A 26,850-nucleotide genomic window follows, 5' to 3' on the forward strand; every position below is an offset into this window, starting at 1 on the left:
CATGCCTATATGAGGAATCTTCCATAAGACCCCAGTAGCACAGGGTTTGGAGAATTTCCAGGTGGGTGAACCTGTCCACATATGGGGAGGGTGACAGTCCCCACCTCCACCGAGACAGCAGCTCCTGTGCTCGGGCCCTCCCAGACCTCACCCTACGTATCTCTTCATCTGACCGTGCATCTGTACCCTTGATCCTATCCTTTAATAAGCTGGCAATTGTTTCCCTAAGTGTTGCCAGATTATTCTAGCAAATAATCAAGTCCAAGGGGGAAGAAGTCATGGAAACTTCCAATTGGTAGCCAAGTCAGACAGAAGTTGTGGGTAACTTAGGGACCTACACGTGCAGTGGGCATTTGAAGTGGGGGGAGGGGGGGCGAGGGGGAGGGAAACAGTTTCCTGAGACCAAACTCTTAACCGGTGGGATCTGACACTATCTCTTGGTACACAGTATCAAAAGTGAGTTAAGTTGTAGGGTGCCCAGCTGGTGTCACGGAATCGCTTGGCATTTGGAAAAACCCCCCACAAACTCTTGACCAGAAGTGTCAGAAGCATTCTCTGTGAAAGTAAAGAAGACACAGGTTTTTCCGAGACAGGCGTGTGTGAGTCTCCTGGGGCTGCCATCACAAAGTGCCACAAACGTGGTGGCTTAAATAACAGATATGTATTATCTCACGGTTCTGGAGGCTGGACATCCGAAAGCAAGGCATCAGCCAGGCCATGCTCCCTCCAAGAGCTGGGTAGGATCTTCCTTCGCTCTCCCTAGTTTCTGGAGGTGGCCATCAATCATTAGTGTCCCTTGGCTCATAGCTGCCTACTCTCGTTTCTGCTTCTGTAGTCCCGTGGTGATTCCCTGTGTGGCTGTCTCTTCATATCCTCTTCTTACAAGGACACCGGGTGTATCGGATCAAGGACCCACCCTGTTCCAACATGACCTCCTCTTAACTAATCATACCCACGATGACCCTCTTTCCAAACAAGGTCACATTCTGAGGTTCTGGGAGTTAGGACTTCAACATATCTTTTGCCAGGGGCGGCGATTGATTAGAGATTGATTACGTCTTTAGGGGAAGGGCAAACAAAGGACAGAAGTCGAGCGTTCACACACTGATTTCTATGAGCAGATGGTAGTCAGATGAACTGGGTAGGGAACGCAGGAAGAGAATGGATTTCAGGGAGAAGGTGGTGAGTTTTATTTTGGACGTGTGTCAGTTGCCTTCCGGGCCGCACAGGCTGTGTGGGACAGCTCTGGGGGTCCTTTGACAATCCACACCTGGAGATCTAGCCGCCTTTCTCTGTTTGCTTCACTTCCATGAATAACCCTAATCAAAAGATCTTGTCCAGACAGAGCTGAAGAGTGGCAGAATACGCCACCCCAGTATACGCCACTTTGGCATAGGATTATTTTAAGCTAAAGACACTTGAAAAACAGAAGGTACAAAGGACAGTCTGCTCCCCCCCCCCCACCGCCCTTTTCTTTCTGAAAGCAGGTGATAAAATTCCCATGTGAAAGATGTTCTCCTATGCCGGGAGGAAAGAAAAATTCTGATCACCAAGGATGGGGAGTAATTCTGTCCAAACAGACCTTGTCAAAGTAATTCTTACCTTCCCTTGGCCCCCCCATATATTTCAGTTACTTTTCCACAACTGTCTCCCTTTGCTCAACCTGGTATGTAAGCCCTTGGGCCTTTCTGCTTTTTGGATCTTCATTTTCCTCTGGGGGCTCCCATGGCCACGTAAACATCCACATGCCTTTCTCCTGTTAATCTGTCTTGGTCAACTTAATTCTCAGGTCTGGCCGGAAACCCAGGTGGAATGGGGGTGAAGCTTTGTCTCCCCTACGGAGCCTTTAAGGCTCAAGACCTGAATTTAAGAGTTAAGAAATGAGAGTCCTGGGTGAGGCAAGGTGCAGGGTGTAGCCACTTAGGGGAAGCAGACGTAAAAGTCACTGGTATTGAGGGTCACAGGACTAGCAGGTTGCCCTTGCCGTGTCACTGGTGGCCTGTGCTGCCCACTCCTCTTCACCTCTCCCGTCACCAGCAGAAGCCCAAGGTAAAAGAGCGAGAAGCTAGGACCATGCCGCAAGCATGCCAGCTTCAACTGCAAAGACGATACACGATTCAGAAACTTTATTATTTAGCCCAAAGACCAGGAAATCAGACACTACAGGATCGAAGACAGAAGTAATTTAAGAAGCATCCACAGCAGAGACTGGCCCAGTGTCTCTGAAAAGTATTTCAGAGATGTTAACTGTCCTTTCAAGATTCAAGATCGCCAAGAAGCAACAGATTGCCTTCTCGGGTTAGCTGTCCGATTTGAACACGGAGATAATGCTGAAAAATACAAGAACTTGGTACCAGATAATGAAAACGTATTGGTGTTGCAACGAAAAATGCAGAACCATCCATCAGTCTGGATGTAAATAACTCTGGTCTTCGGGCTGGTGCCATGGCTTTGGTTAACCTTCTTGGGGAAGTCAGGGTGACGACCTGGTCGTGCTTATGGCGATTTACAGCTCCTGACGGCAGGATGCAGTTGCCAAAGCAAATCAAACAAAAGAGGGCCTGCCTGGCGCCTTAGATAAGACTATCTCAGAACAGGAAGTGCAGTTCTTAGGAAAGCTGCTCAAATTCTGCTATCTCTGCACCTGGAAGAACTCAGAGAGCTACAGACAAAAATTCATGAAATCATAGCAGCTGTTCAGGTGATTCTTGTGGATCCAGAGACCAAGGTGGGGGCGGTAGGGGGGGGGGGGGGGAGCCGGTGGCAGCGGGAAGACAAACCAAGACCGGGGAAAGTTGGAGGATGAACATTTTAGGATTTCAGCTTTTCACCTGCTTCGTGCAACTGGGAATCACGTACACTCTGGCATGCGTTTGGAAACCCAATGCCACCTTTTCCAGGGAGGGACCCCGGAAAATTGAGGATGTTCTAGAGATTGACCGTCATTGCTTTTTCTTTAATAAAGTTCAAGAAAGTGGGGTGCCTGGGTGGCTCAGTCGGTTGAGCGTCCGACTTCAGCTCAGGTCACGATCTCACACTCCGTGAGTTCAAGCCCCGCGTCGGGCTCTGTGTTGATGGCTCAGAGCCTGGAGCCCGCTTCGGATTCTGTGTCTCCCCCTCTCTCTGCCCCTCCCCTGCTCATGCTCTGTCTCTTTCTGTCTGAAAAATAAATAAAAACCTTAAAAATTTTTTTTTAAAAAATAATAAAGTTCAAGAAAGTGGGGAAAAGAGAAAGGAGCTACCAGAGTGGATGTGGAATGGGCCATCTGCATAGACATTGAAGACGCAGAAGGAGGCTCAGAGCCAGGTGCCCAATACAGCAACACCAACAGAAGTAATCATCACTAACGTTTATCGAGTGCCTACCGTGGGCCAGCACTGTGCTGAGTGTTCGCACGTATCTTCATCCCATTTAATCTTTCTTTTCTTTCTTCAGGTCTCGGCTTAAATGGCACCCCTCCCTCCAGACCCCCTCCCCGATGTAGGCCCTCTTTATTCTCTACCTCAAGCCCTTCACAGAATATACACCGATTGATGATTATTTGTTTACTTTCTAGCTGAATGAGCATGGAATGCCAAGGTATTATTTCTATCCCATTTTACATCTAAGGCAAGGTAAGTTCAGATATTAAGTAATTTGCCCAAGATCACATAGCTACAAAGTGGCATGCCTGAAACCAGAGCCCGGGAATACCTGACTCCTCAAGCCTACATTCTGGATGATACCACCTCCAAAAAATCTGCAATGGATGAGAGGAAATAACCTAGGAAGAGGACAGGGCAGAGGTGGGTGAACTGGATGATAGGAGAGCGGTAGGAACAAGGCCTTCATGCTAGAAATGGTTCAGAAGCGGCACTGGGAAGGAAGGAGGGCTCCTAACCCAAGTCCTGCCCCAGGGATTGGAGAAGTGGGCAACGAGGAGCATCTTTTTGAGAAAGCTACAGACAGAAAACTTTCAGAGGAGTAGTCAAACCCCGCAGCCTAGGTTTAAGGACCTGCTAAGCTAGACCAAACTCCCTTTCATAATTTCTCCATACTCCGTTTATTTTCTTTTAATTTTTTAATGTTTATTTATTTTTGAGAGAGAGACAGAAACAGAGACAGAGCCTGGTGGGGGAGGGGCAGAGAGAGGGAGATAGAATTCAAGGCAGGCTCCAGGCTCTGAGATGTCAGCCTGGAGCCCAACGCGGGGCTCGAACCCCTGAACCGTGAGATCATGACCTGAGCTGAAGTCGGACGCTTAACCGACGGAACCACCCAGGCGCCCCTGATTTTGAATTATAATTTGAAACAGTTTGTCAACTCTGCACAGCAAACTTTAAAGGAGTTCACTTGGCCTCCAGAGACACTGTTCTTGAGTTAATCCCAAGCTAACAACCTAGTCGAGGGTGTTAGTAAACTACACAGCTTGCCAACTAATATCAAGTCAAAAACAGAAGCAAACAGAGTGCTTGCAAGGGGTGTTGCTCAATAGGGATTTTTTGGCCTGAGGAAACTTCTAAGACACTGAAGTGCAAGGACCCAGAACTAAATAAATTTCTGCTGAGCCCTCCTGAGTCTATTCTGAACAAAGTTTAGAAGACGCAAAACAGCCACAGATCTTCTTTCTCTGTGGAAGTTTTAAAATATGGTGCAGAATACTAACTCCTACCAACAAAGAAAATCATTCGCAAACACAAAGGGCAATTACCAAAGAACCTAGAGACATGATTCTTGCCCCAGTTCTTCCCTGGATGATGCCTGTCCCTTTCCCTCTCTGGATCTCAGTTTCCACATCTGGAAAACGAGGAAGTGGAACCATATAATCTCCAAGGGACCTTCCAACCATAAAATTCTTTAACTGCTTTCTGCTCTCCTTGTTACAAAACATCCCATTATTAAATGAAGACCATTAATCATAGGTTATCCTCGGGGCCACCACCATGACTGTTCAGGTCGCACACTGAGCAAATCCAGAGGTCACCATTCACATTATACTCTGTGTAAACTATACCCCTGTGTTGGGTGGTATATAACCTAAACATCCATACATGGCAACCTTGATGATACTCTTCAATCTTATAAATATTTAATGTTTCACTTTTTATTTTCTTAATACCCATTGTTTCCCTACCATGGGTCCCTACCAGCAGAGATAAAACTACATTAATAACGATACTGAACAAAGTACTCTCAAGGATTAACTCTTGCTCATGGTTAGCATACATATATTTAAACCCGATGAAATCCTGTGATTATCATCTTTATCCTTCAAATAAGGGATATTGAGGAAACTGCCCAGGATTCCGCTAGAAAGTGGCTGGGACAAGAATTCAGACCCACCTCTGACTCCAAAGGTTCATTCTCTTTTAACTCCACTGTCCATCTCACCTGCTGGATGCTTTGGAATCCCCCCACAAACCTGACACTCTTGGGACATCAGTGAACAAGTCATTCAGTTAGCTGGAAACGGCAGTGATGCAGCATAAACACACTGGAAGGAAAGTCGGCACCCGCCAATTTCCACCCCGATCTTGTCACTAACTACAGATGTTTTTGCCTCTCTGTGGGCCTCAGTGTTCTCATCTGTCAAATAGGGGTGATGGCTTGGGTCCTTTTTAGGATATGCAAGTAGCAGCAATTCCTATAGCGACAACTATTTAGCTGTTTGCATTCTCTGACTTTTAAAGTGTATTAGTCTTTTGGGCTCCAACTAAACTCCTGTGCCTCTCTTATGATGACTATAGCCACCAAGGAGAATTCCTTGTGGTCCCTGCTTCTCTGGGCCTCCCTAAGGGCACTGCTGTGCTTTCCTCCTCACCCTCAAGACCCCAGATCCGAGAGTTGATTCCATACAATCGGTAGCCTTTGAGACACTCGCTTATTATCATCAACCCTTGTTTCCTTCCCTCTCACGTCTCCAGCTTGTTGGGGATCTTTCCCAATGGATCACGCATTGCATTCCCAAAGAGGGTCGATGTGAGAGTCACGGTCCAGCAGAGGTGAAGCGTTTGCTCTTTCACAGACGCTGTCTTTTGATTTGACATCGCTCGATAGAACTAGAAGACATCTGAATGAGCAAATGCCCAAGTTTCAGACCCAGACCCAGTTTTCCCTCTCGCTACGAATGGTCAAGTCACTGTGGGCGTGATGATGAGGGTGGACACAAGTTGAGATCTAAATAAAATTAAGAACATGTGTGCATTATTTCCCAAGTACAGCTAATATTTTATGCTCCATAGTACTTGGATGCAAGATACAAACTGTTTCCTTATTTTTCTACACCAAAGTATAGCTGGCTCTGAACTCTTACTTATCAGGATGGGAAAATGTAATCCTAGTTGCATAGAGGCCCACATCCTTCTCAGAATTGTACTTGGGTATCAGAGCATTTAGGCAATCCTGAAATTTGGGGGAAGATTCTCTGTCTTCGTTCTATCCAAGTTGACAGTAAGATGCTCATTACCCAAAATGATATGGCCCATTAAAAGATGACAGCCCACAGGGTGCCTGGGTGGCTCAGTCGGTTGAGCGTCTGACTTCGGCTCAGGTCATGATCTCGCGGTTTGTGGGTTCGAGCCCCGCGTCGGGCTCTGTGCTGACAGCTCAGAGCCTGGAGCCTGCTTCGGATTCTGTGTCTCCCTCTCTCTCTCTGCCCCTCCCCAGCTCATGCCATGTATCTCTCTGTCTCTCAAAAATAAATAAACATTAAAAAAAAAAGTTGACAGCCCATAGCATCCACTTCCTCCATGCCCAGCCCAGCCATAGAGACCCCACTCATCCCCAAACCCCCATGATGCTTAGGGTTTGAACCCCAGGGCTCCAACGCCACACTCAAATCAGAGGAGCTGCCCGTCCTGGAGTGCTGAATGATAACTGGCCAGGCACTGGTCTCTGCCACTCTTGTGACCACCACAGCCACCAAGGAGAGTTCTCTGCGGTCCCTGCTTCTTTGTGACTCCAGCCCAGGCTATCCAAATCCTGAAAAGAGGTATGTGATGTGTTAAGCCTAGATCGCAGGTTCACACCTTAGCTGCAAGGGAGGCTGGGGAAAAAAGCGTCCGCTTCTATAGCATCTAAACTGTGAGGCAGGTTTTCCTTCTCAGTGAGACACATAAAGTCGGGAATCCCCCGAACAGGAAATAAGAACAGCAAATGTCTACCCAGTTTCAAGCTGTGGATCTTGGGGAAACCCCTGGTCTTCTCTTAGCCTCAGCTTCCTCAGTCAAAAATAAGGATAATAATACGTACTTCACAGGGTGAAAGTCCAGGAGACAAAGACAAACCTGAGGGATTTGCCGGGCCCCCCCCCCGCCCCCACCGTCTCGTGGGTATGGCAAGATTGGGAAAAAGAAGACTGGAAACCAGGAGAGAGTTGAACCCATAAGGAGCACAGCTAGAGGTGATTATGTTTTGATCATCAGGGCAAGGAACTAAGCTGAAATGCCCATTAAAAATGGGTATGGTGGGGCGCCTGGGTGGCTTAGTTGGTTGAGTGTCTGACTTTCGCTCAGGTCAGGATCTCGCGGTTCGGGTGTTCGAGCCCTGCATGAGGCTCTGTGTTGACAGCTCAGAGCCTGGAACCTGCTTCGGATTCTGGGTCTCCCTCTCTCTCTGCCCCTCCCTCCTTCTCAAAAATAAATACACATTTCAAAAGAATTCTTTAATAAAGAAATAATTAAATAAAAATGGGTATGGTCCAGGGGCACCTGGCCAGTTCAGTTGGCAAAACATGTGATGCTTTACCTAGAGGTTGTGAGTTCAAGCTCCAGGTTGGGTGTAGAACCCACTAAAAAAAATTTTTTTAAGAAACAAATAAAAGCGGGAATGGTCCAGAAGTTATTCCATTCCAACAGTTATCAGTGAGCAAAGAGGATTCTAGAAAGCATCAGACTTAAAGAAAGGAAAAAGAGAAAGAAACAGATGCTCTAAAGTGGGACACACTGTGCATAGGAGCCAGGAGAGAGGAAAGTCAAAAGATGGGCAGAGGTCATCTTGCCCTAAATCAGAACCCAGTAACACCTTGAACTTTTCACTGAGAGCTCCAAGTCACCTGATCCTCCCACATGCCAGCAGGCTGGCCGGTCACCAAGTCACATAGTCGTGAGTACAGTAAGAGTAAATAATTAAATCTCTGTGTCTTTGCGTTTTGTGCCTAAGTTCTCTCCATGTGAAAAATAAACCTAATGCGATTTTTCCCCATAATCGTGGGCCTCTTCTCATGTTCCAGATACAGAAATAAATACCAAGTGGTTATGAAATATGGTTCCAAGAAGAACATTAATAAGCTTGTTTACTGGTATTTTTTAAATCTCTGCAATAATCTGAGCCCAAAAATAACAAGAAAACTATAATTACACACAATGAGTGTATATATGTACATGTGTATGTGTTTAAAAAAAACTCCCTACACAATTCTTTGTTACCATATATTTATACGCCATAGTGATAATATACACAAACTCTATATAAGGAGGGTGAATTGGTAGAATCTTTCCAAAGCGTATTTTGATCATATATATTAAGTTCTTAAAATTCATATTCTTTGACCCACCAAGTCAACACTTAGGAATGTGTCCCAACCAAAATGTACAAAACGTTGGATATGCAATGACGTTCCTCTCGCGGTGAGTTTTAATAATGAAAATTTCGGGGGAGGGTAAATGCAAAGATCCAGCATTTTACTGAATGATTAAAGTCTTTTCTATTTTATAGCCTGGTGTTTTTCTTTAATGTGGGGAAATACACGTAATATAACAATTTACCATGTTAACCATTTTAAAGTACATCAGTAGGAAGAGGTAGGGTTATTATTGTCCCACCATGGGGGTTGGGAGGAATATGTGTGGAACCCAGGTGATCTAGTTAGATCCCTCTGGACATCCCTTAACAGTTGTACTGTGAAGGGACAAGTGCTGTCACCCTGGCCTGAGAAGGATATAAAAACAGGGAGGGGGACAAAACAGAAGAGACTCATAAATATGGAGAACAAACTGAGGGTTGCTGGAGGGATTGTGGGAGGGGAGATGGACTAAATGGGTAAAGGGCATTAAGGAATCTACTCCTGAAATCATTGCTTCACTATATGCTAACTAACATGGATGTAAAATTTTCAAAATAAAAAATAAAGTTAAACAATAAAAAAAACATATAATTGAAAATCATGAGTTAAATGGCTGCTAAAACTGTAACATTCTACTATGTGAGTTTTTTTCTTTGCTTTTCTGTGAGAAAAGTGCCTGGCATTGAAGTGCTCAATAAGTGTTAGCTATCATCATCAAGATTATTTCAGGCTTCTGTTACTGGCAATTGAACCCAATTTATACTTGCTACAGCAGCTATTAAAAACTGTATTTACTGGGGCGCCTGGGTGGCACAGTCGGTTAAGCGGCCGACTTCGGCTCAGGTCATGATCTCACGGTCCGTGAGTTCGAGCCCCGCGTTGGGCTCTGTGCTGACAGCTCAGAGCCTGGAGCCTGTTTCAGATTCTGCGTCTCCCTCTCTCTGACCCTCCCCTGTTCATGCTCTGTCTCTCCCTGTCTCAAAAATATATAAAACGTTAAAAAATTTTTTTTTAAAAAAACTGTATTTATTAAAACTATTTAATGGCCAGGGAAGATATTCTTTATAATCTATCTGGTGGAAAAAAAAAAAAAACCCATGTTATGAAACTATACAGTATGACTCCAATTTTAACAATTAGATACATGCATAGAATGCATAAAAGTGTTAATACTAATGAATTCTGAGTTGTAGGATCACAGGTGATATTTGTTTTCATTTTTAATACTTTTTTAAGTTTATTTATTTTATTTGTAGAGAGAGAGGCAGAAAGAACCCTAAGCAGGCTCCGCACTGCCAGCACAGAGCCCGAACTCTGTGCTGTGGGCCTCAAACTCAGGAACCACGAGATCATGACCTGAGCCGAAACCAATAATCGGACACTTAACCGACTGGAGCCACCCAGGTGCCCCTGTTTTCTTTATAGTAAAGAAATTATTTCGGAAATTAAAAAAAATTTTTTTTAATGTTTAGTTATTTTTGAGAGACAGAGAGTATGAGCAGGGGAAGGGCAGAGAGAGGGGGAGACACAGAATCTGAAGCAGGCTCCAGGCTCCAAGCTGTTAGTGCAGAGCCCAATGTGGGGCTCGAACCCATGAACCTCGAGATCACGACTTGAGCTGAAGTTGGACACTCAACCGACTGAGCCCCCCAGGCGCCCCTCGGAAATTTTTTAAATACATGCTGGACACTTAGAACTACGAAAAATGTTATTTTAAGATATTAAAACGAGGCCAAGATATACCAAGTAATTTTTTCTTACCTTAAGCAAATTCAAGGTAGCAATCTATGTGCTAATAGATTATCTAAGGAATATGATGAACACATGTGCATATTCACAGTGTCTTCACCCTCAGAGCAGAACTAGTGAGAGCCAGAGGTTATAAGAACCTGAACACAACTGATAATGTGTACATAACGCGTGTGCTCCAAAATTCCCAACCCACAAATAAGGAATGTTTAAATCTTCCTCAGTCTGGGGAACTTGGCCTGTTGCCTACTCATTAGTGAGAAGGCTCATAGGAAAATCAGGCATGTCTTATGAAATAAATTTAAAAAGCATGCTTCTAATTGACTGTTTGCCCATGGAGACAGAGGCCCAGGGCTAAGCACCGTCTGTGACAATCATCTGAATTCAACGGTTATCCCAGTAAAGTTAATCTTGATATATTGACGCAACGTTTGGGTTCTGCTGATGGAGACAGGCTCATCATTCCAAGGCCTTAGCACCTGGATTTTGTGTTTGTGAGTCTCCCTCTAGCAAACAGCACAACTCACTCAGGCATGACGTCTATGCTACGGCCCGTAAATCAAGAAAGAGCAGTCTCAGGATCAAGGAAATTCATAGTTGTATTATTGTACGTTTTGGTCTTCTTTGTGCGGTTCTGAGGATACTACCCAAGGAAAGTGGTTTTCTGACATAAATCCCAATAAAACATAATTTCCTCCAGAAGCAGCACAGTGCTCACAGACCATTTTCCGAGATTAACGTTTGGTCTTCGAAAAAATTACCAGTCCTGGTATTTTGTGTGCTCGGAGTGAAATGTGGTGCTTTTATGGCAAACCGTCCACCTCAAGCTCCTGCTGGCTGAAAGACGCTGGCTTTCTCTGCTTTTCCCAACAGCATCTTTTGTGAGGCTCTGGGATTCTAAAACACAAAAGATCAAAGGGGCACTTGGTACGTGAAGCCGAAAGCAATTCCAGTTAGTAAATATTCACACCTCACCTGCTCCTATTATTTCTCAAACATTATGAGTAATGACAATGATGGCTAACATTTAGAACAGCCTTCATGGGCATATGCCACCTGTGCAGTTACACAGGGCACCACACTCAAGACAACCTTGCACTTGGGGGCACCCGGGGGGCTCAGTCGGTTAAGCATCTGACTTCGGCTCAGGTCACGATCTCACAGTTTGTGGGTTCGAGCCCTGCGTCGGGCTCTGTGCTGACCGCTCAGAGCCTGCAGCCTGCTTGGGATTCTGTCTCCTCCTCTCTCTCTGCCCCTCCCCCACTCGTGCTCTATCTCCATCTCTCTCTCAAAAAATGAATACATTAAAAAAAAAAAAACCAACCCTGCACTTGTCTTAGTGCTCTGCTATTGTCTGTCATCTTAATAATTTTTGAATATTTTTTTTCTCTACTCTTTCTTTCTTTCTTTTTAGAGAGAGAGTGTGTGCGTGTGTGCGAGCGAGGGAGAAGGGCAGAGGAAAACAGAATCTTAAGCAGGCTCCACAGTCAGCATGGAGCCCGATGAGGGGCTCAATCCCTTGACCTTGGGATCACCACCTGAGCCAAAATCAAGCATCAGATGCTCAATGAGCCGAGCCAGCCAGGCACCCCTTGTTTTATTTTCTATGAAAACGTTAAGTTCCATGTTTTTCACCCCTGAATTTCCAGCATCTAGCACAATGTCTGACACATGATGGGTAATTAATAAGTGTTTTAACAAACTGTGTCCAAAGCTTCTTGGAAAACATAAGTGCAGGAAAACAATAGCTCTGCTACAGAGCAGAGCCGACCATCACCACCCTTGTCACGTAACTGCTTTGGATTGAAGCAAAAATAATGCTTTTATTGCCTTTTATAAAGTAAAAGTTCATATAATCAAACAGTACTTGAGTTCCTGCTGTCTGTTTGACATTATGCTACATGCCAGAGGCATTTTAATAAGTGGTCCCTCATCTCCAAAAATTGAGTCTGATAGAGCAGGGAGTGGTTCTCAATGTCTGGTAGGGGTCCCCAGGACCCTTTCAAGGGATCAAAACTATAGTAAACATTATTTATCTTTTTCATTTGCACAGTCTTTCACAAGCAGAGAGCGGAGCTTCCCAGGGGCCACAGGATGTGTGATGAAGGACAGTGGGCTGTGTGCTTGTGTGTTAATGCGCCCTAAAATTTCCTCTGTTTTAAATTCTAGTTCAGTAGGGGCGCCTGGGTGGCTCAGTCAGTTAAGCGTCCCACTTCGGCTCAGGTCATGATCTCACAGTCTGTGAGTTCCAGCCCCGCATCGGGCTCTGTGCTGACTGCTCAGAGCCTGGAGCCTGTTTCAGATTCTGTGTCTCCCTCTCTCTCTGACCCTCCCCCGTTCATGCTCTGTCTCTCTCTGTCTCAAAAATAAATAAACGTTAAAAAAAAAAAATTAAATTCTAGTTCAGTAAATATTAGTTAACTGTAACCCACACAAACAAAACCCTTTGGGGTCTTCCATAATTTTTAAGGGCATAAAGAGATTCTGAGACCAAAAAGTTGAAAGGACTATTGCGACACAGGCCGTTAGCAACAAGGGCTAGCTGTGGATGACAACGGAGACTAAAATGTGAGGTTTGTGGTCCAATCAAAAGGTTGAGAAGGGCCTTTGATCAAGAGGCAACAGGGTGGGCAGGTGGAAGAAGGGTGTGAGAAGGGTGTGAGCGAGGGGCAGCCCTGGCACAGGCCCTCTGGGAGTGCACCCACGGCGTGCTGAAAGCCCTGGAGAGGCAGGCCCACCTCCTCTCAAGGACACACACTTCCTTCCCTTTCATACTCAATACCAGCGGCTGATCAGCAATCTAATAAAAGCCAGGGCATTACTTGGACCAGACAGGAAACCGTATGGCAGTCTCTCTCAAGTCTAAGGTTTAAAACTCCGTCTAAGTTGGCAATAACTGTAAAGTTTGGCGTAGGGGTTAAAACGGCTGTTTCCTGACTTGGGGTGGAGAGGGGAAGGAAAGGAAAAACCGCTGCAAGGCAGAAAAGGGCGGGAAAATAAAGCACCAAAGAAAGAAAGAGCGGGCTTGGGGGAGGGGAAAGACACAGCTCAAGAAGCCAATGAATGAGACCGAGGCTGCCGCACGTACCCTAGCCGCCCGCCTGCGCAGGCGTACGTCGGGTGATCTCGCGGGAAAGAACCGTTGCCGGTCCAGGCGTTGCGCCCAGGTAGGAGGGGGGGGGGGGGGGGAGGCGGGAGTGAAGTCTCGCGAGAAGAGGAGGTTTCGTAGCGGAGCCCTCTGGCTGAGCGTCTGAGGATCCGCCGCCGGATCCGCGGACGGTTTAGTGAGCCCGTTAGTGCCCCTGCCGAGACTCACGTCGCCGTCATGTCCCGCTACCTGCGCCCCCCCAACACGTCTCTGTTCGTAAGGAACGTGGCCGACGATACCAGGTATGTACGAGGAGGTACTCCGGGCCTAGCCCGGGAGGCCGCAGGCGCTTCGGGAGGACCCGTGCGGCGGCGGCGGCGCGCTGGGCCGGGGGAGGGGAAGCGCGAAGATGGCGGGTCCCGCGCGGGCTTTCGGGCCCAACTAGGCCGCGTCGCCGGCTCAACGGCCTCGTGGGAGCGAGGGCGGCGCCCCTGGTCCTCCCAGGCAGCGGCCGGGAACGCGGACCGCGTGGCGCGAGTTCGGTGCCCCTCCCCCTCCGCAGCTCGGCCTCTCTTCCTCCCCGCTTCCTCTCGGCGCGTCCAGCCCCCGCCGCGGCCGAACATCCGCTCCCCATGGATTTGAAGTTCACGTTCCTTGGGGTACACGCCCCCTCGGCCCAGAGATTTTTTTTTTTCCCCGTAGTTAAAAAATCGCAGCGAAATAACGGGATCGGGGGAGGGGCGTTATGGCGAAGCATTCGCTACCCCTTTTTTGTCGTGTTACGTTTGTGATTTTTTAAAACATTGGAGATGTTTAGAGAAAGAGAATGTCGAAAATTGGGAGGTAAAATTATTCCAGTAGACCCTGCGAACTAGCTCTTCTCATTTCCCAGAAATATAACTGGTCACCCTTCGAGAAATGAGGTTTAGGAAGCATCTACCATTTGGGCCTTGATAAGCTAAATTGGATTAATCCAGTCTGTGCCTTTGTTCTCACCAATTCCCTTAATTGCTTGTAGTCGCCGTCAGAATTTTTTGGAACAGATCTTATCACAAGGAGAGACTGCGTTTTCACAATCACTCTGACACCCCCCACCCCCACAAGTCAATTTTATTTTGGTAGCCTTGTGATTTACATTATTCTGTCCTAACTTTAAGTAGGAAAGTAAGCAGTATTCTAGCGTCCAGAAAAATTCCTCCTTAGGACATTATGACCTTTATTATTTAAGGAGTTACATATATTTTTGTGCCTTTTATTTTTCCAACTTTTGTCTACCTCCTATCAAGTGTCTAACCCTGTCTCTATAATTGTGGGGATGAAAGTGATTGGTATTTTTTCAGACTACTAATGTTGGTTTGATAGTGTAAGAAAAAAAAAAAAACACTAATACTTAATACAACCTAATGTTACTGTACCCTCTACGAAAAATTAAAGGATGTGGTTAGAAACAATAGGTAAACTGTGACTAAGTTTCCTTAGATGTGTTTTCCTGTTATAATGTAAAATAGTAATGGGTTTTATTACAAACTGCATTATCTTCCAGAATCTTGGATCTTAGCTTTCCTTTGTTTTTTGTATGTTCTTAAAGTTGGCTCTTGATGTTGAGATTTAGAAAGCTTGTCTGTTTCAGGTAACCCAGGGATACATCACAGCCCCTTTCGTTAAATGACAGATTACAGAAAGTTATTTATTTCTTACAGAGACATTCTTTTAAGGGAGTGAACATAAAAATTGGGGGTCTTTTTATGATGTTTTAGGTCCGAAGATTTACGACGAGAATTTGGTCGTTATGGTCCTATAGTTGATGTGTATGTTCCACTTGATTTCTACACGCGTCGTCCAAGAGGATTTGCTTATGTTCAATATCCTTTCTTCAGATGGCTGATTAGTGAGGGGTGTTGAAGTTTGAAATTCAAGTTTATGTAAGAGGTAACATCTAAAAAGTAGTTTACTTTTGTCCTCTAATAATAAATGTTTTGTCTTCAAATTTTTGAAAATTAATTATGACTCACACATTGCTCTTAATTATTTCTTAAAGTTAATCCAAAAATAATAAAATATTTAAATTCCCATTCATGCTGCTGAAACTCAAATCAATGATTATAATATGTGATTTAAATTTGAATACACTCTGGTTGCTACCACCTTTAATGTAAGTCAAAAGTTAATATGTTCTTGTGCTTAGCAATTAAAGTTTGGTATTGTCTGTTAATTTGAATCACTTGATCAAAAACAAATTGTATAACAATGAGGTAAACTTCTTTAATATTGTCCCCTAATTTGCTGTCCTCTGTTGTTACCTCAGAGAATGTAAAGCTGTACAGTTATGGCGACCCCAAAGAGAAAGCATGAAAGAACCTTTAGAGTAGAATTCAACACTTAAGGCAAGTAGACAAGCCAAAGACCTCTTAAGGATCAGGCTTGAAGAGAAGGGAGAGTTTGGGAAAAGAAAAAATAAAGAAAAGCTGGAAGAAGGACAAGCCTAATGGGAGACAAAGCCTCGCTTTATCTACAAAAGGGGGAAAAGGTTGTTTTTCAAAGTTAAAGATAAAGCCATCTGTCATATTTGGCCAAGCATCTCATGACAAGTCCTTCTGACAAGCACTTAAAGAGTTAAAGGTCAAGATGAAGTTGAATGATGGCCAAGATTAAAGGAGTCATACCTGATGTATCCTACAGAATAACTATTTTCCTTTTTTTTTTTTTTCTTTTTTTTTTTAATGTTTGTAAGCAGTTAATTTTCAAAACTATTCTGGTTTGGTCTAGTGACAAAACCTGTAACTTGATTTATGTGGGCCTTTGATGTTGTGATTGTGGTCTTGTATAAATGCACTTTCTCTTAGATTGTCAAGTTAAAGTGTATCAGGATGTAATGTTGTTAAGCTTAAATTCAGCATATTTTTGTTTTGGGCCATATGGTCAGATGCCATAGGGTAATAGGCAATGCTCTTTGGAGTAGCATGAGGTTCTAGGGTCAGGCTAACTCCACAGAGCCGTGCTTAAAGGGAGACAGGTGCTCGCACTGGGACCTCCTTAGAAACAACTCTGGTGGTCTTGTAAGGTCAAATCCACTGGAGATACTACCTGTTTAGAGATTTTAAAGTGGCTGCTATGGGCACACACATACTCTTGACTTCTAAACTTAGCTCTGTGAAGTCTGCTGGTCCTGCACTGCTTTAGCACATAGGATCAGTTGGCTCTGAGTGGATTGCAGAAGGCCTTATCCCTGCTATAGGTACCTAATCAGGACCTATGGGAAGTCATTCCCTGACCCAGAGTTTTAGGTGACATTACTTCCTTCAGTGAGACAGCAAGGGTTTGGGCTGTGGGTGTCAGACTAGGAAAAGTTCTTCCTGTTAAATTCATTGGGTCTCTTGAAACTTAGCAGGGGCCCTAGTGAGACTTAGGGGAAATGCTGAAAGCTGCTATTTCTACAAAGCTAATGATCAAGGACAGTTGGGGGGATTGGTTGCAAAGTTCTGTTACAGAGAGGATAAGAGCTATATTTGGCTTGGTTTTTTGTTTGTTTGTCTATTTTTAAAAGGCGATGCTTTCTGGCTTACAATGCTGACCTGCTTTTACTTGGTTTGGGGTGGCCTGGGAACCAGGATCAACACTAGTTTGCCTCAAGAGTATGTGATACTTGAGCTAGAAGAGAGTTGTCATCTAAAGGAGGATCATGTATTTCATATACACAAAGTCTTTCTATGGTCTTAAAATAGTTAAAAAGAAGTAGGTCTCAGGATTTTGGAAAGATCCCAAGTACAGATTTCTCCATAACTAGCATCAGAGTGATATTTGACACTTCCCAATTAGGCTTCTCTTTTGTATATAGTAAAACTTTGCCATGGTTGATTCAGCTCAGGATTCTGTTTTTGAGGGTAGACCCAAAGAATGATTTAGATTTACTCTCAATAATTTTTACACCTTTTAATTTTATCCTTTAGAAAGTAATTGTATTCTGCATCCTGGGGTAATAAATAAAGTGGTATACATGTTAAGCCAGCTTACTCTTTTTAATATTTTAGAGCCCAAATGCATTAACCTTGACAGGTGTTGAATTATAATAGTACTGAAGGTTCTGAACTCCCTGTCAACCTTTTTCGTTTCTTGTTGAAAGTCCTATGACTTAGACTTGGGAAAACCTCTCCTCCTTTAACATATACATAATATATTCGGGAAGAGAGACCTGGGAACGGGCAGTGGTCCTTAATTCCTTTCAGAATGAAAAATAGGAAATCTGGTGAGGTAGACGTTTTAGTACTTGAAATAAACAGATATTAGTATCAGTCTTGGAGAGAGTATGTCTCATCAGCACTGTTTTTTAATCAGCCTAAGATCTACACTCTTTGTCTCTCAAGTTTGAGAAATATAAATGGACACGTTAGAATAGTAATTTTTAGGATAGAATGAAAATCTACACTCCAACTTAACCTAGGTCCCTTTCCAGAGCTTTTATATCAAACACTGCTCTGATTTGCTTGGCTTCCGTCAGAATGGTGGTTTTAGGAAAGGAGCTAAATTTGGACAGAATAACTTTGTAAAGCCAAGAGTTGTCATAGTACTATTGCTGACAAGGAGGGAAGAGGGCAAGGCAGCTTCTCCAGTCAGGGTACCAACAGTTCCTGGGTCAGGTTTATAAATGTTACCTTGAAGTTTCTCAGGTTGAAAACCAGTCCCAAATTCACTTCTTTGCAGTAAGCTATATGTTTAGTATTATGGTTAGGGCTTTTCAGTCCAGGAATCTTTAGAAATGGTCTGTTATTTCTTGACCGCATGCTTTTATAGTCTTTGCATGGGTGTAATATGCTTTTGGTGTAGCGATGTCTTGACGATTGATTGATTGATTCTATCTTGATATCCTCAAATGGATAGCATACCAATCTTTCCTGTATAGTATAAGGGAGACAGCTATGTGAAATAATAGTGTTAGATATATCTGAGAAAAACAACAAAATAAATTTGAAGTTAATTCTTTTGTAAGGTAAGGTATATTATGCTTGCTTACACAAGAACTATTGGCATTTTCTTTTTTTCTTTGAAACAAAAACATGAAAAGCGGTTTTGGTTTTATTTTAAGAAATTTTTGTTTTAGCATACAACAGAAGTGACATTTGTTTTTCTTTTTTGTTTTCTAAAACTTAAAACTCAGGAAAATTTTTTGATAGGATTACTTGGTAGTTCAGCTATAACAGATCTTATTTTAATAATTTTATATATTCACATGTGTTTTCAAATGTATGCTGTAGGAAATCACAAGTGCTTTAATGCTGTCAAATATCTGTAGCTGAATTAACCAACCTAAGTTAAGTGAGATCTGGATGATTTTCTAGAATAATGTTGAGAGATTGTGAAATATTCCAGACTTACCAACTGAATGTTCACTCGTTATCAAAGTATGCAAAACTTCCCAAGCCCCTTAACATTTAGCACATTTGAGGATGTACGTGATGCCGAAGACGCTTTACATAATTTGGACAGAAAATGGATTTGTGGACGCCAAATTGAAATACAGTTTGCACAGGGGGATCGGAAGAGTAAGTACCCTTATGCCTATTACACATATAATACGTCATTTTTAAAACAGTGCTTTGATGTTTCTTATTGGAAGTATTTGCAGTTTGTCTTATTTAAAATCTAAAAAGATCTTGAAAAGATAGAGTAACTCAGATACTTTGCAGAAAGGTAGAATGTGAAAATCAGAATGACAGAAATTGGACTCTGGCATGGTTAATATTCTGGGGATGGAATTAAAAGGGAAATAATTTGGAAAGTATTAGGTCTTTTCAGCCATTTCTCTTCATACAGATTTTCAAGGTATAATTGGGTATTGTTGTTTGTTTTATTTTTTTTTTTTAATGTTAATTTTATTTTTGTAACAAAGAGAGCACAAGCAGGGTAGGGGCAGAGAGAGAGGGAGACACAGAATCCGAAACAGGCTGTGTGTCATCTGTGCTGACAGCTCAAAGCCTGTTGTGGGGCTTGAACCTATGAACCATGAAATCATGACCTGAGCCGAAGTCAGACACTTAACCGACTGATATACCGGCACCGTGGTATAATTGGGTATTTGTGTAGGTGTGTGGCTGTGGAAATGAACAGATAGAATTAAACAGATGATTACGGAATTACTAGAATCCGTTTTATATTAGTATGTGGTTTTATTATGCAGGCATGTACTAGGTGTTAGCTGCATGCTAATGAGGCTGGAGTACAGGCTTCAGAGTCAGGTAGACCAGGGTTTAAATTTTGGCTCAACCATTTTGTTACCTTAGGCAAGATAGTAAAAGAGATGAAGGTGCCTGGGTGGCTCAGTCAGTTAAGTGTCTGACTTTGACTTTGGGGCTCTCTGCGCCGCCCCCCCCCCCCCAAATAAACGTTGAAAAAAATTGTTTTAAGTTAGAGGTGAAAATAGCTGCTGAAGAGAGGAGCGCTCAGACACAGGCTATAATTCTCTGGCTCTTGGGTTGGGTGATGGGTCCTTCAGTATTCACTGTGTTATTTACTTAAACGCACATATGCATTTAGTATCCATTTCATAGAATTGAATGAGATAACATAGGAATTTGAGGACTGTCCAGGGGTGTGGGTGGGTCTAAGGCATCCAATAAATGTTCACTCTTTTCTACTTTTGTTGTGATCTCAGAACCCTAGATCCATATGTTACTGCATTTTGATGCTAAAGCATTGTCCATAGGTTACCAATAAGTATTTTGTCGTTGTTAATTGTGTTTCTAATAAATGAAAAACACGCAAAATAATTCCAAATTAGTATATGGTTCAAAGTCATTTTGTATTTTAATTTGGAATTTTTTTTTAATATGGTAAATTTTCTCAATGTTGAAATAGTTGGCATATTTTTAGACAAGCTAGATGGTGAAAGGTCTCTGAAAGAAAATAGTTGGGAAGATATTTGAGAGTATCATTTTTAACCTAAAACAGTATTCTTATAGACTTCCTTGGAAACAAATACCTTTTCCAAGATTAATAGTCTCACATTTAACCTTGACACAGATTGGGGGTATAAGGGAAGAGAATGCAGACATTTTCCCTATAATTTGAAGACTTAAAATACTAGGTTAGGTTTCAAATATCTCTGTTTTCTAAATCTCCGTTCTGTGTATTTCATAGCTCCAAATCAAATGAAAGCCAAGGAAGGGAGGAATGTGTACAGTTCTTCACGCTATGATGATTATGACAGATACAGACGTTCTAGAAGCCGAAGTTATGAAAGAAGAAGATCAAGAAGCCGGTCCTTTGATTACAACTATAGAAGATCTTATAGTCCTAGAAAGTAAGTTTGATGTGTAGTACAGTAATCTGTCAGAAAAGATTTGTTAGCTTTTAATTTTTTTTATCCTTTTGTATACTTTAATTATATACATTGTATGCTTCATTGAGACTAAAATTATTTTAGTGCTTTATTTTAAAAGTTTTATGGTTCAGTTTTTTTAATTAGAAACTTGAGAAGAGTGTAAATAGACATTTGTCACTGTTTGCTTTTTCTGATGTACTTTTTAGCAGTAGACCGGCTGGAAGACCACGGCGTAGCAGAAGCCATTCCGACAATGATAGGTAAATAACTTTGCTTTGAAAACGACTTCTACATTTTTCAATTTCAGAGTGAACTTTTGCTCTAAAAATAACAAATTTGATTAACATAGAATCTAATTTTTACTCTAATTGTATCTCTCCTCTGTTTTGAAAGATTCAAACACCGAAATCGATCTTTTTCAAGATCTAAATCCAATTCAAGATCACGGTCCAAGTCCCAGCCCAAGAAAGAAATGAAGGCTAAATCACGTTCTAGGTCTGCATCTCACACCAAAACTAGAGGCACCTCTAAAACAGATTCCAAAACACATTATAAGTCTGGCTCAAGATATGAAAAGGAATCAAGGAAAAAAGAACCACCTAGATCCAAATCTCAGTCAAGATCACAATCTAGGTCTAGGTCAAAATCTAGATCAAGGTCTTGGACTAGTCCTAAGTCCAGTGGCCACTGATAGTATAAACCTTGATATTTTTAGGCATGTATCATTCATTTACTCATAGTTTGGTTTACTTAAATTATCAGGAATACAATGTTGCAATGACGCTTAAAAAAAACACTTGTCAGTTTTCCCTGTACCAGGCAAATGGTTATAATTAAAATGATATGCTGTTGAGAAGCCACTCTTAAGAGTCCAGTTTGTTTAATGTTATGGGCAGCTACCAATTTGTGGTGTCTCTGTATATTTTTGTAAAGATTCTCATTTTTTATGCTTGAAGTATTGGTGAAAAGATGTTGGTTGACCATAATTTGCAACATTGTCTTATTAAAAATAAACTTTCATATCCATATTTGGTAGAACTGTTAACCTAGAAATGTAGCTTGCTAATAAGATAGAATGATACAAAAGTGAGTTGTAGCCACAGTACAACACTGACTGATCAGACACATTTAGGTTCAGGGTGGACCTTTTTGTCTTGTTGAGATGTTTAGGCCCGTGATAATAATAGTTAATTTATGACAGCGTGGAATAGTTCTTTTGTTAACCCCACTGTCTTGGGGAATGATGCCAACTGGGTTAAGTAGGATTTGGGGCACAATTGAGTGTTTTTGACCGAAACATGGAGCCTTCACTGCTTTTTTCTGTTTTCTATGAAGAGTTGGAACATATAAACACGGGAAGAACTCAGACCTTAAAATTTGAGCAGGACAATGATGGCAGAAATAATTTCAAGGGAAAAAAAAATGCTCTCATGTAGTTACTCTAAACTTTAAGGAGCATTGTTGGTCGTATTGCTTAGTTTTCTTACTGCTGTTAAAAAAAGCAGCAAGTAAATTGTTTCAAAGTAGGTTTTGTTTATGCATAGTGTAAAACTGAATTTTGATGCTTCTAGCACTCGGTCTGTGCGTTTGTATCAAAATTTGCCTGCTACTTTATGAAGGAGGCTTGTTCTTCACACTTCAGTTTATTTCATGTGAGGCAAGTTGAAGGAGAACACTCCCACTCTAGGTGATTCTGTGGTGCCATGAAATTTAAAATATTTTGGAAAAAGAATTTTCAGTAGGAATCTCATCTCTTTGAGTTTGATTATCAATGTAGTACCTGGCAGTACCTGACTAAAAACAAAACAACAAAAAACCAATACCCTAACCATTTATAATTTTTAGCATTTCTCTGAGAGATCTTTTGGGGACAATAAAAGGGACATGTCCAATCTCATTTCAGAATAAAAGCTAGCATCTCTAAAATTTTAGATTGCTTGCTTGCAGGTATAAGTAAATATTGTGGGGAAACGATTCCTTTTAGAGGATTACTTTTTTTGATTTTGGTTTTAGTAATATAGGCCTTGCCTGTAAAGAACAAAAGATGGTTTTTAAATACTGTTTGTGGAATGTGTTTAAAGGATTGATTCTAGAACCTTTGTATATTTGATAGTATTTCTAACTTTCATTTCTTTACTGTTTGCAGTTAATGTTCATGTTCTGCTATGCAATCATTTATATGCACGTTTCTTTAATTTTTTAGATTTTCCTGGATGTATAGTTTAAACAAAAAGTCTATTTAAAACTGTAGCAGTAGTTTGCAGTTCTAGCAAAGAGGAAAGTTGTGGGGTTAAACTTTGTATTTTCTTTCTTATAGAAGCTTCTAAAAAGGTATTTTTATATGTTCTTTTTAACAAATATTGTGTACAACCTTTAAAACATCAATGTTTGGATCAAAACAAGACCCAGCTTATTTTCTGCTTGCTGTAAATTAAGCAAACATGCTATAATAAAAACAAAATGAAGGAAATAATGATTAACTGGAATTATTATAGTTTTGAATGAGATTCTAAAATAACAGTGGAAACAATCCTTTGTAGGTTGAGGAATATTTTTAATCACAGTGTTGCACTAGGCACAACTAACTTTTACTTTGGAAATGATAGAACTTGCCAGAAAGGTACATCTTTTACATACTACTTAAAGATTCCTTATGTAATGTCAAAGTTGTTTCATGATTGCTTATTAAGCCCCTTGGGTTAAATAACTTAGAGATTATTGGTAGTATTAAGTATTAAAATGAAATTTGAGTCAGCTAAATTGTAAGTTTATATTTTCATTATTGAATGGACCAATAATTCTGCTCTTCCTTGTCCTAAACAAGATGCGTTGGGCCTTATATTAATGGCTTGATTTTAAATATGTTTGCATTGAATGTCAGTGAGCAGTTAGTATATTAAGTGATAACCACGTTGGGGAACTGATTTAGGTGTTTTATGGTTTGAGTTCTAGCTACTTACAATGATAACGATAGCCGATATTTAGCATTTATGATGTGCCAGACACGCTACTAAAAATTTTGTGTTAACTCGTTTATTTTTCACAAAACCCTTTGAGAAAGATATTGATTTACCCCATATCGTAGATAAGGAAATCGAGATACAAAGAAAAGGCTGTAAAAAAGGCAGATCGAAGCTTTGAGCCCAGGCCTGGTCCTTCGTGACTTTTTTTTCTTTTTAATGGACTGTAATTTGAGAGAGATAGATTGAGGAGGTGGATAGCCCATTGAAACTGTTCTCAGTCTTTGTGTAGAAATAGAAGGCCTGATGATTTCATTTTTATTTATTTGTGTCACTTAAAATGACTCACATGGTTTCCTTTAGAACTTTTTGTTACTCCTAAAGTGACCTACCTAATGAGCTTCAGAAGGACTAAATTATAGTTGAACCCAGGATAGGATCCTGCTCATAGTTGATGAGGATCCTTACACAGTGCTTTAATTTTGGGCTACTTAGTTCCACAGTTCTGGAGTATCCACTGTGTGTCTGGCACTGTTGTCACTATTAGAGTAGATCATATCAAGACGCAGTGAGGACTGACGCTTCACCTCTCTTTTGACTTAAGATCTCTCTGCATTTTGTTCTGTTTTGTTTTGTTTTGAAGCCAAGTAAGCAAGAAGAAAAATGACAGATAATGCTTCAGTGAGAAAGGAAAGGTGCTACATAGAGTATGAGCTGTTAAGTTTACAACCCAGGGAAAAGACCTGGGAACTATTGTACTATTCTCTTGCAAATTTGGCCCAGTAAGCTGCTACATCCAGTTCAACTAACAAAATCCTGTATACCACAGAGAAGAATAAAGAAAACCAAACTGACAAACATCCTTCTTTTATTTAAGACCAAACTGCAGCTGGAATACCCAGTACAGTTCTGCTTACTACACTTCAAGAAAGATCTGAGAAAGCGGAAAAAGAACCAAAGAAGGGCAGTTCAAGCGACCAAAGGGTGGGTGGAAGGTGCTGCAGTATGAATACTGTACGAATATTTTGACTCTGGTCTGAAAAGATAAAAGAATGTTATCGAAACTACATGGAATAATTGAAGTCCCTTCAAGTTTGAAAGTAAGCATTTTAGGACAAATAAAAAGAAATTCAACTTTGTACTTGTGGAAACTAATCCCTAAATCTGAATAGGTTTATATTGATTCGTGGGTAACAGGTCCATAATAAACTATTGGAAACTAGGATGTTTGAATATCAAGGAAGACAGCCATAGTCTCTTACAGTGCCTCTATTGGTCTGTCTCAAACTGAATTGGGTGAGAAAAGGTATGGTCCAATATAAACTTTTTCTTGGTTATCTCTTAAAGTCAGTTCCATTTTCGCTATTGGCAAATCTTGCCTTTGTTTATTCCAGTGCCAGTGTTTTTCTGCTTAATGGTTTGCTTTGTTGGCATCTGAGTTTATTTACTTGTATGCCGTGTGCAGTTTACATCTTACACTCTCTTTTCCAGATAAATTCCAATTAGAATACTTGACATCTAGCTAAGAGGGTCCATCTCTTCTCACCTCTGTCCTAAGTCAGTATATTCAGCAAACATTTATTTACTGAGCCCTTACTGTGGGCAAAAATTGTCCTGGGTAATCGGGGAGAAAAATAGAGAAAATTGACTTAATAAATACCTACTGAGCACAATCTAGTCAATCATTACAGTATGGCCTCATTGTTTTGAGGTGTATTTTTCGTAACAATATTTTACACCATTCATATCTTCATGTAATTATAAAACCCAGAATACTATCAATGATCATTTTGTGGTTATCTGCCATTTAAAAGTATCCAGTATTTCTGTTTGCATCCCATTAATACAAATAATGAAAAAATGATGTTTTAATCTGTAATAAACTGATTCATTGTGCAGTGACTGTAATATACTAGAGTTATATTAAATTGTTAACTCTGCCTCCTCAAACACACATTAGGAAATAATCCCAAAAATAAGTAACTTTGCATTAGATCTAAAGGAGACTCTGGGTGCTATAATTAGATTATTTTGAGGCAGACAGAGAGCTGTTATCCCAACTGATTTAGTGTGTTCTGTAATTGAGAAAATGTTCACCAGATTATACTTTTTAGTGATTTACTTGTACATTTTATAGGGGACATGTTCTGTGTATAGTGAATAAATAACTTTTATAGTATCACAAAAATGTTTTGGATTCCTTAGTTCCTTATTAGGATATTAAGTTTGTTTATACATTGATTCTTCCATCACTCATACTTGATTTTTGTCATTTCTGCCACATATTTTAAGTTGTTCGTGTGAAGTTCTTCATCTAAAAGTATGGAAGTGTTTAAGCCTTTACAAAAAAAAAATTTTGAAAGTTGCAGAATATACATAACGGTTGGAGATATGAAATGTAGGTATTTTTATCCGTTTGATTAAAAAAATTTTTTTCAAACTTGCCTAAGATCACACAGCAAGTAAGTGGCAGATCCTGTGTTAGAGTTAACGGTTTTTTCATTTGGTTCCTGTTTTGTGCCTTTTTTTTTTTTTTAATCAAATGGAAGATTTTTTATAACTTACTAAAATTAATATAATGGAATCTAGAGTTCATGCAGAGGGAAGATTTAATAGATTTATGAAAAAGATTTAATATCAAAAAGTATTTTGTTTGTACTTTGTGGATGAAAAAGAGGTTAAATGTAACCCAAGATCTCAAGCTATTGTGACTCAGGCTCTCCATCCTGGCTTTCCAAATTTCAGTCGCATTGTATTGCATTTTGACCATATTCTTGTTTACAAAATCCTGAGATACTTTGAAAGGAGGAGGCTGTGATTTGAGACAGCACAATGATAGTGGAGGAATAACCTTAATGGCATTTCTACCAGGTCAGAGCTTTTAGGAACAAACTGTTGTCATTGATAAATGAAGTAAGCAACCTACTTGTTTTCGTTCAACTATTGACATAGTTACTATAGAAAAATTTACTTCTCCAGGGTTTTTGTCTCTGCCCCTTCCTCCAACAGTGTTGGTTATTATGTTTATTGCATTCTGTGTTTCTGTGTATTCCTAACGGCTGTTTCACCCTTATTAAAGTGGGAATCTTTATTTGGAATAAAAAGCAAGGCATGTAAATTCCTTTCATTGATAATTGACAGAGTAGTTTGTAAAGAAGTAAAAGGCCTTTGTGTCTAGTTTTTGTAGATCCACAT

At 41.1% G+C, this 26,850-nt stretch overlaps 1 protein-coding gene, 1 long non-coding RNA gene and 1 pseudogene across 9 annotated transcripts; 2 read left to right on the forward strand and 1 right to left on the reverse strand.

Annotated features, from left to right (window-relative positions):
- Positions 1–1,161: 1,161 nt before the first annotated feature.
- Positions 1,162–2,921, forward strand: LOC125913716 (RNA transcription, translation and transport factor protein-like; annotated as a pseudogene).
- A 7,952-nt stretch (positions 2,922–10,873) lies between these two features.
- LOC125912970 (uncharacterized) lies at positions 10,874–13,469 on the reverse strand. The gene is made up of 2 exons (XR_007454884.1): positions 13,381–13,469; positions 10,874–11,189 (listed from the first exon to the last, which is right to left on the reverse strand). It is a non-coding gene; the product is annotated as an uncharacterized LOC125912970 (long non-coding RNA).
- Positions 13,470–13,483: 14 nt separating this feature from the next.
- On the forward strand, positions 13,484–26,798 carry SRSF10 (serine and arginine rich splicing factor 10). Of its 8 annotated transcripts, XM_049617820.1 has the most exons (7): positions 13,489–13,682; positions 15,138–15,242; positions 18,814–18,917; positions 20,512–20,674; positions 20,902–20,955; positions 21,089–21,190; positions 24,533–26,798. In XM_049617820.1, exons 1-7 carry the CDS (start codon positions 13,618–13,620, stop codon positions 24,591–24,593), a joined length of 654 nt encoding a protein of 217 aa, XP_049473777.1. In that variant the 5' UTR covers positions 13,489–13,617; the 3' UTR covers positions 24,594–26,798. The 8 variants fall into 8 exon arrangements, with proteins under 8 accessions (XP_049473776.1, XP_049473775.1, XP_049473777.1 ...); XM_049617819.1 differs by lacking the exon at positions 24,533–26,798 and having other exon boundaries at positions 13,484–13,682; positions 20,905–20,955; positions 21,089–22,036; XM_049617818.1 differs by lacking the exon at positions 24,533–26,798 and having other exon boundaries at positions 13,485–13,682; positions 21,089–22,036.
- The last annotated feature ends 52 nt before the right edge of the window (positions 26,799–26,850 follow it).

Source organism: Panthera uncia (assembly GCF_023721935.1).
Source record: "Panthera uncia isolate 11264 chromosome C1 unlocalized genomic scaffold, Puncia_PCG_1.0 HiC_scaffold_4, whole genome shotgun sequence".
NCBI lineage: Eukaryota > Metazoa > Chordata > Mammalia > Carnivora > Felidae > Panthera > Panthera uncia.

Excerpts from the sequence above, each read along its gene's own strand:
- SRSF10 (XM_049617818.1), top strand. The coding sequence starts at position 13,618 with ATGTCCCGCTACCTGCGCCCCCCCAACACGTCTCTGTTCGTAAGGAAC. Across the intron at positions 13,683-15,137 it reads AACGTGGCCGACGATACCAG|GTCCGAAGATTTACGACGAG; the intron begins GTATGTACGAGG and ends ATGATGTTTTAG. Across the intron at positions 20,675-20,901 it reads AGATCTTATAGTCCTAGAAA|CAGTAGACCGGCTGGAAGAC; the intron begins GTAAGTTTGATG and ends TGTACTTTTTAG.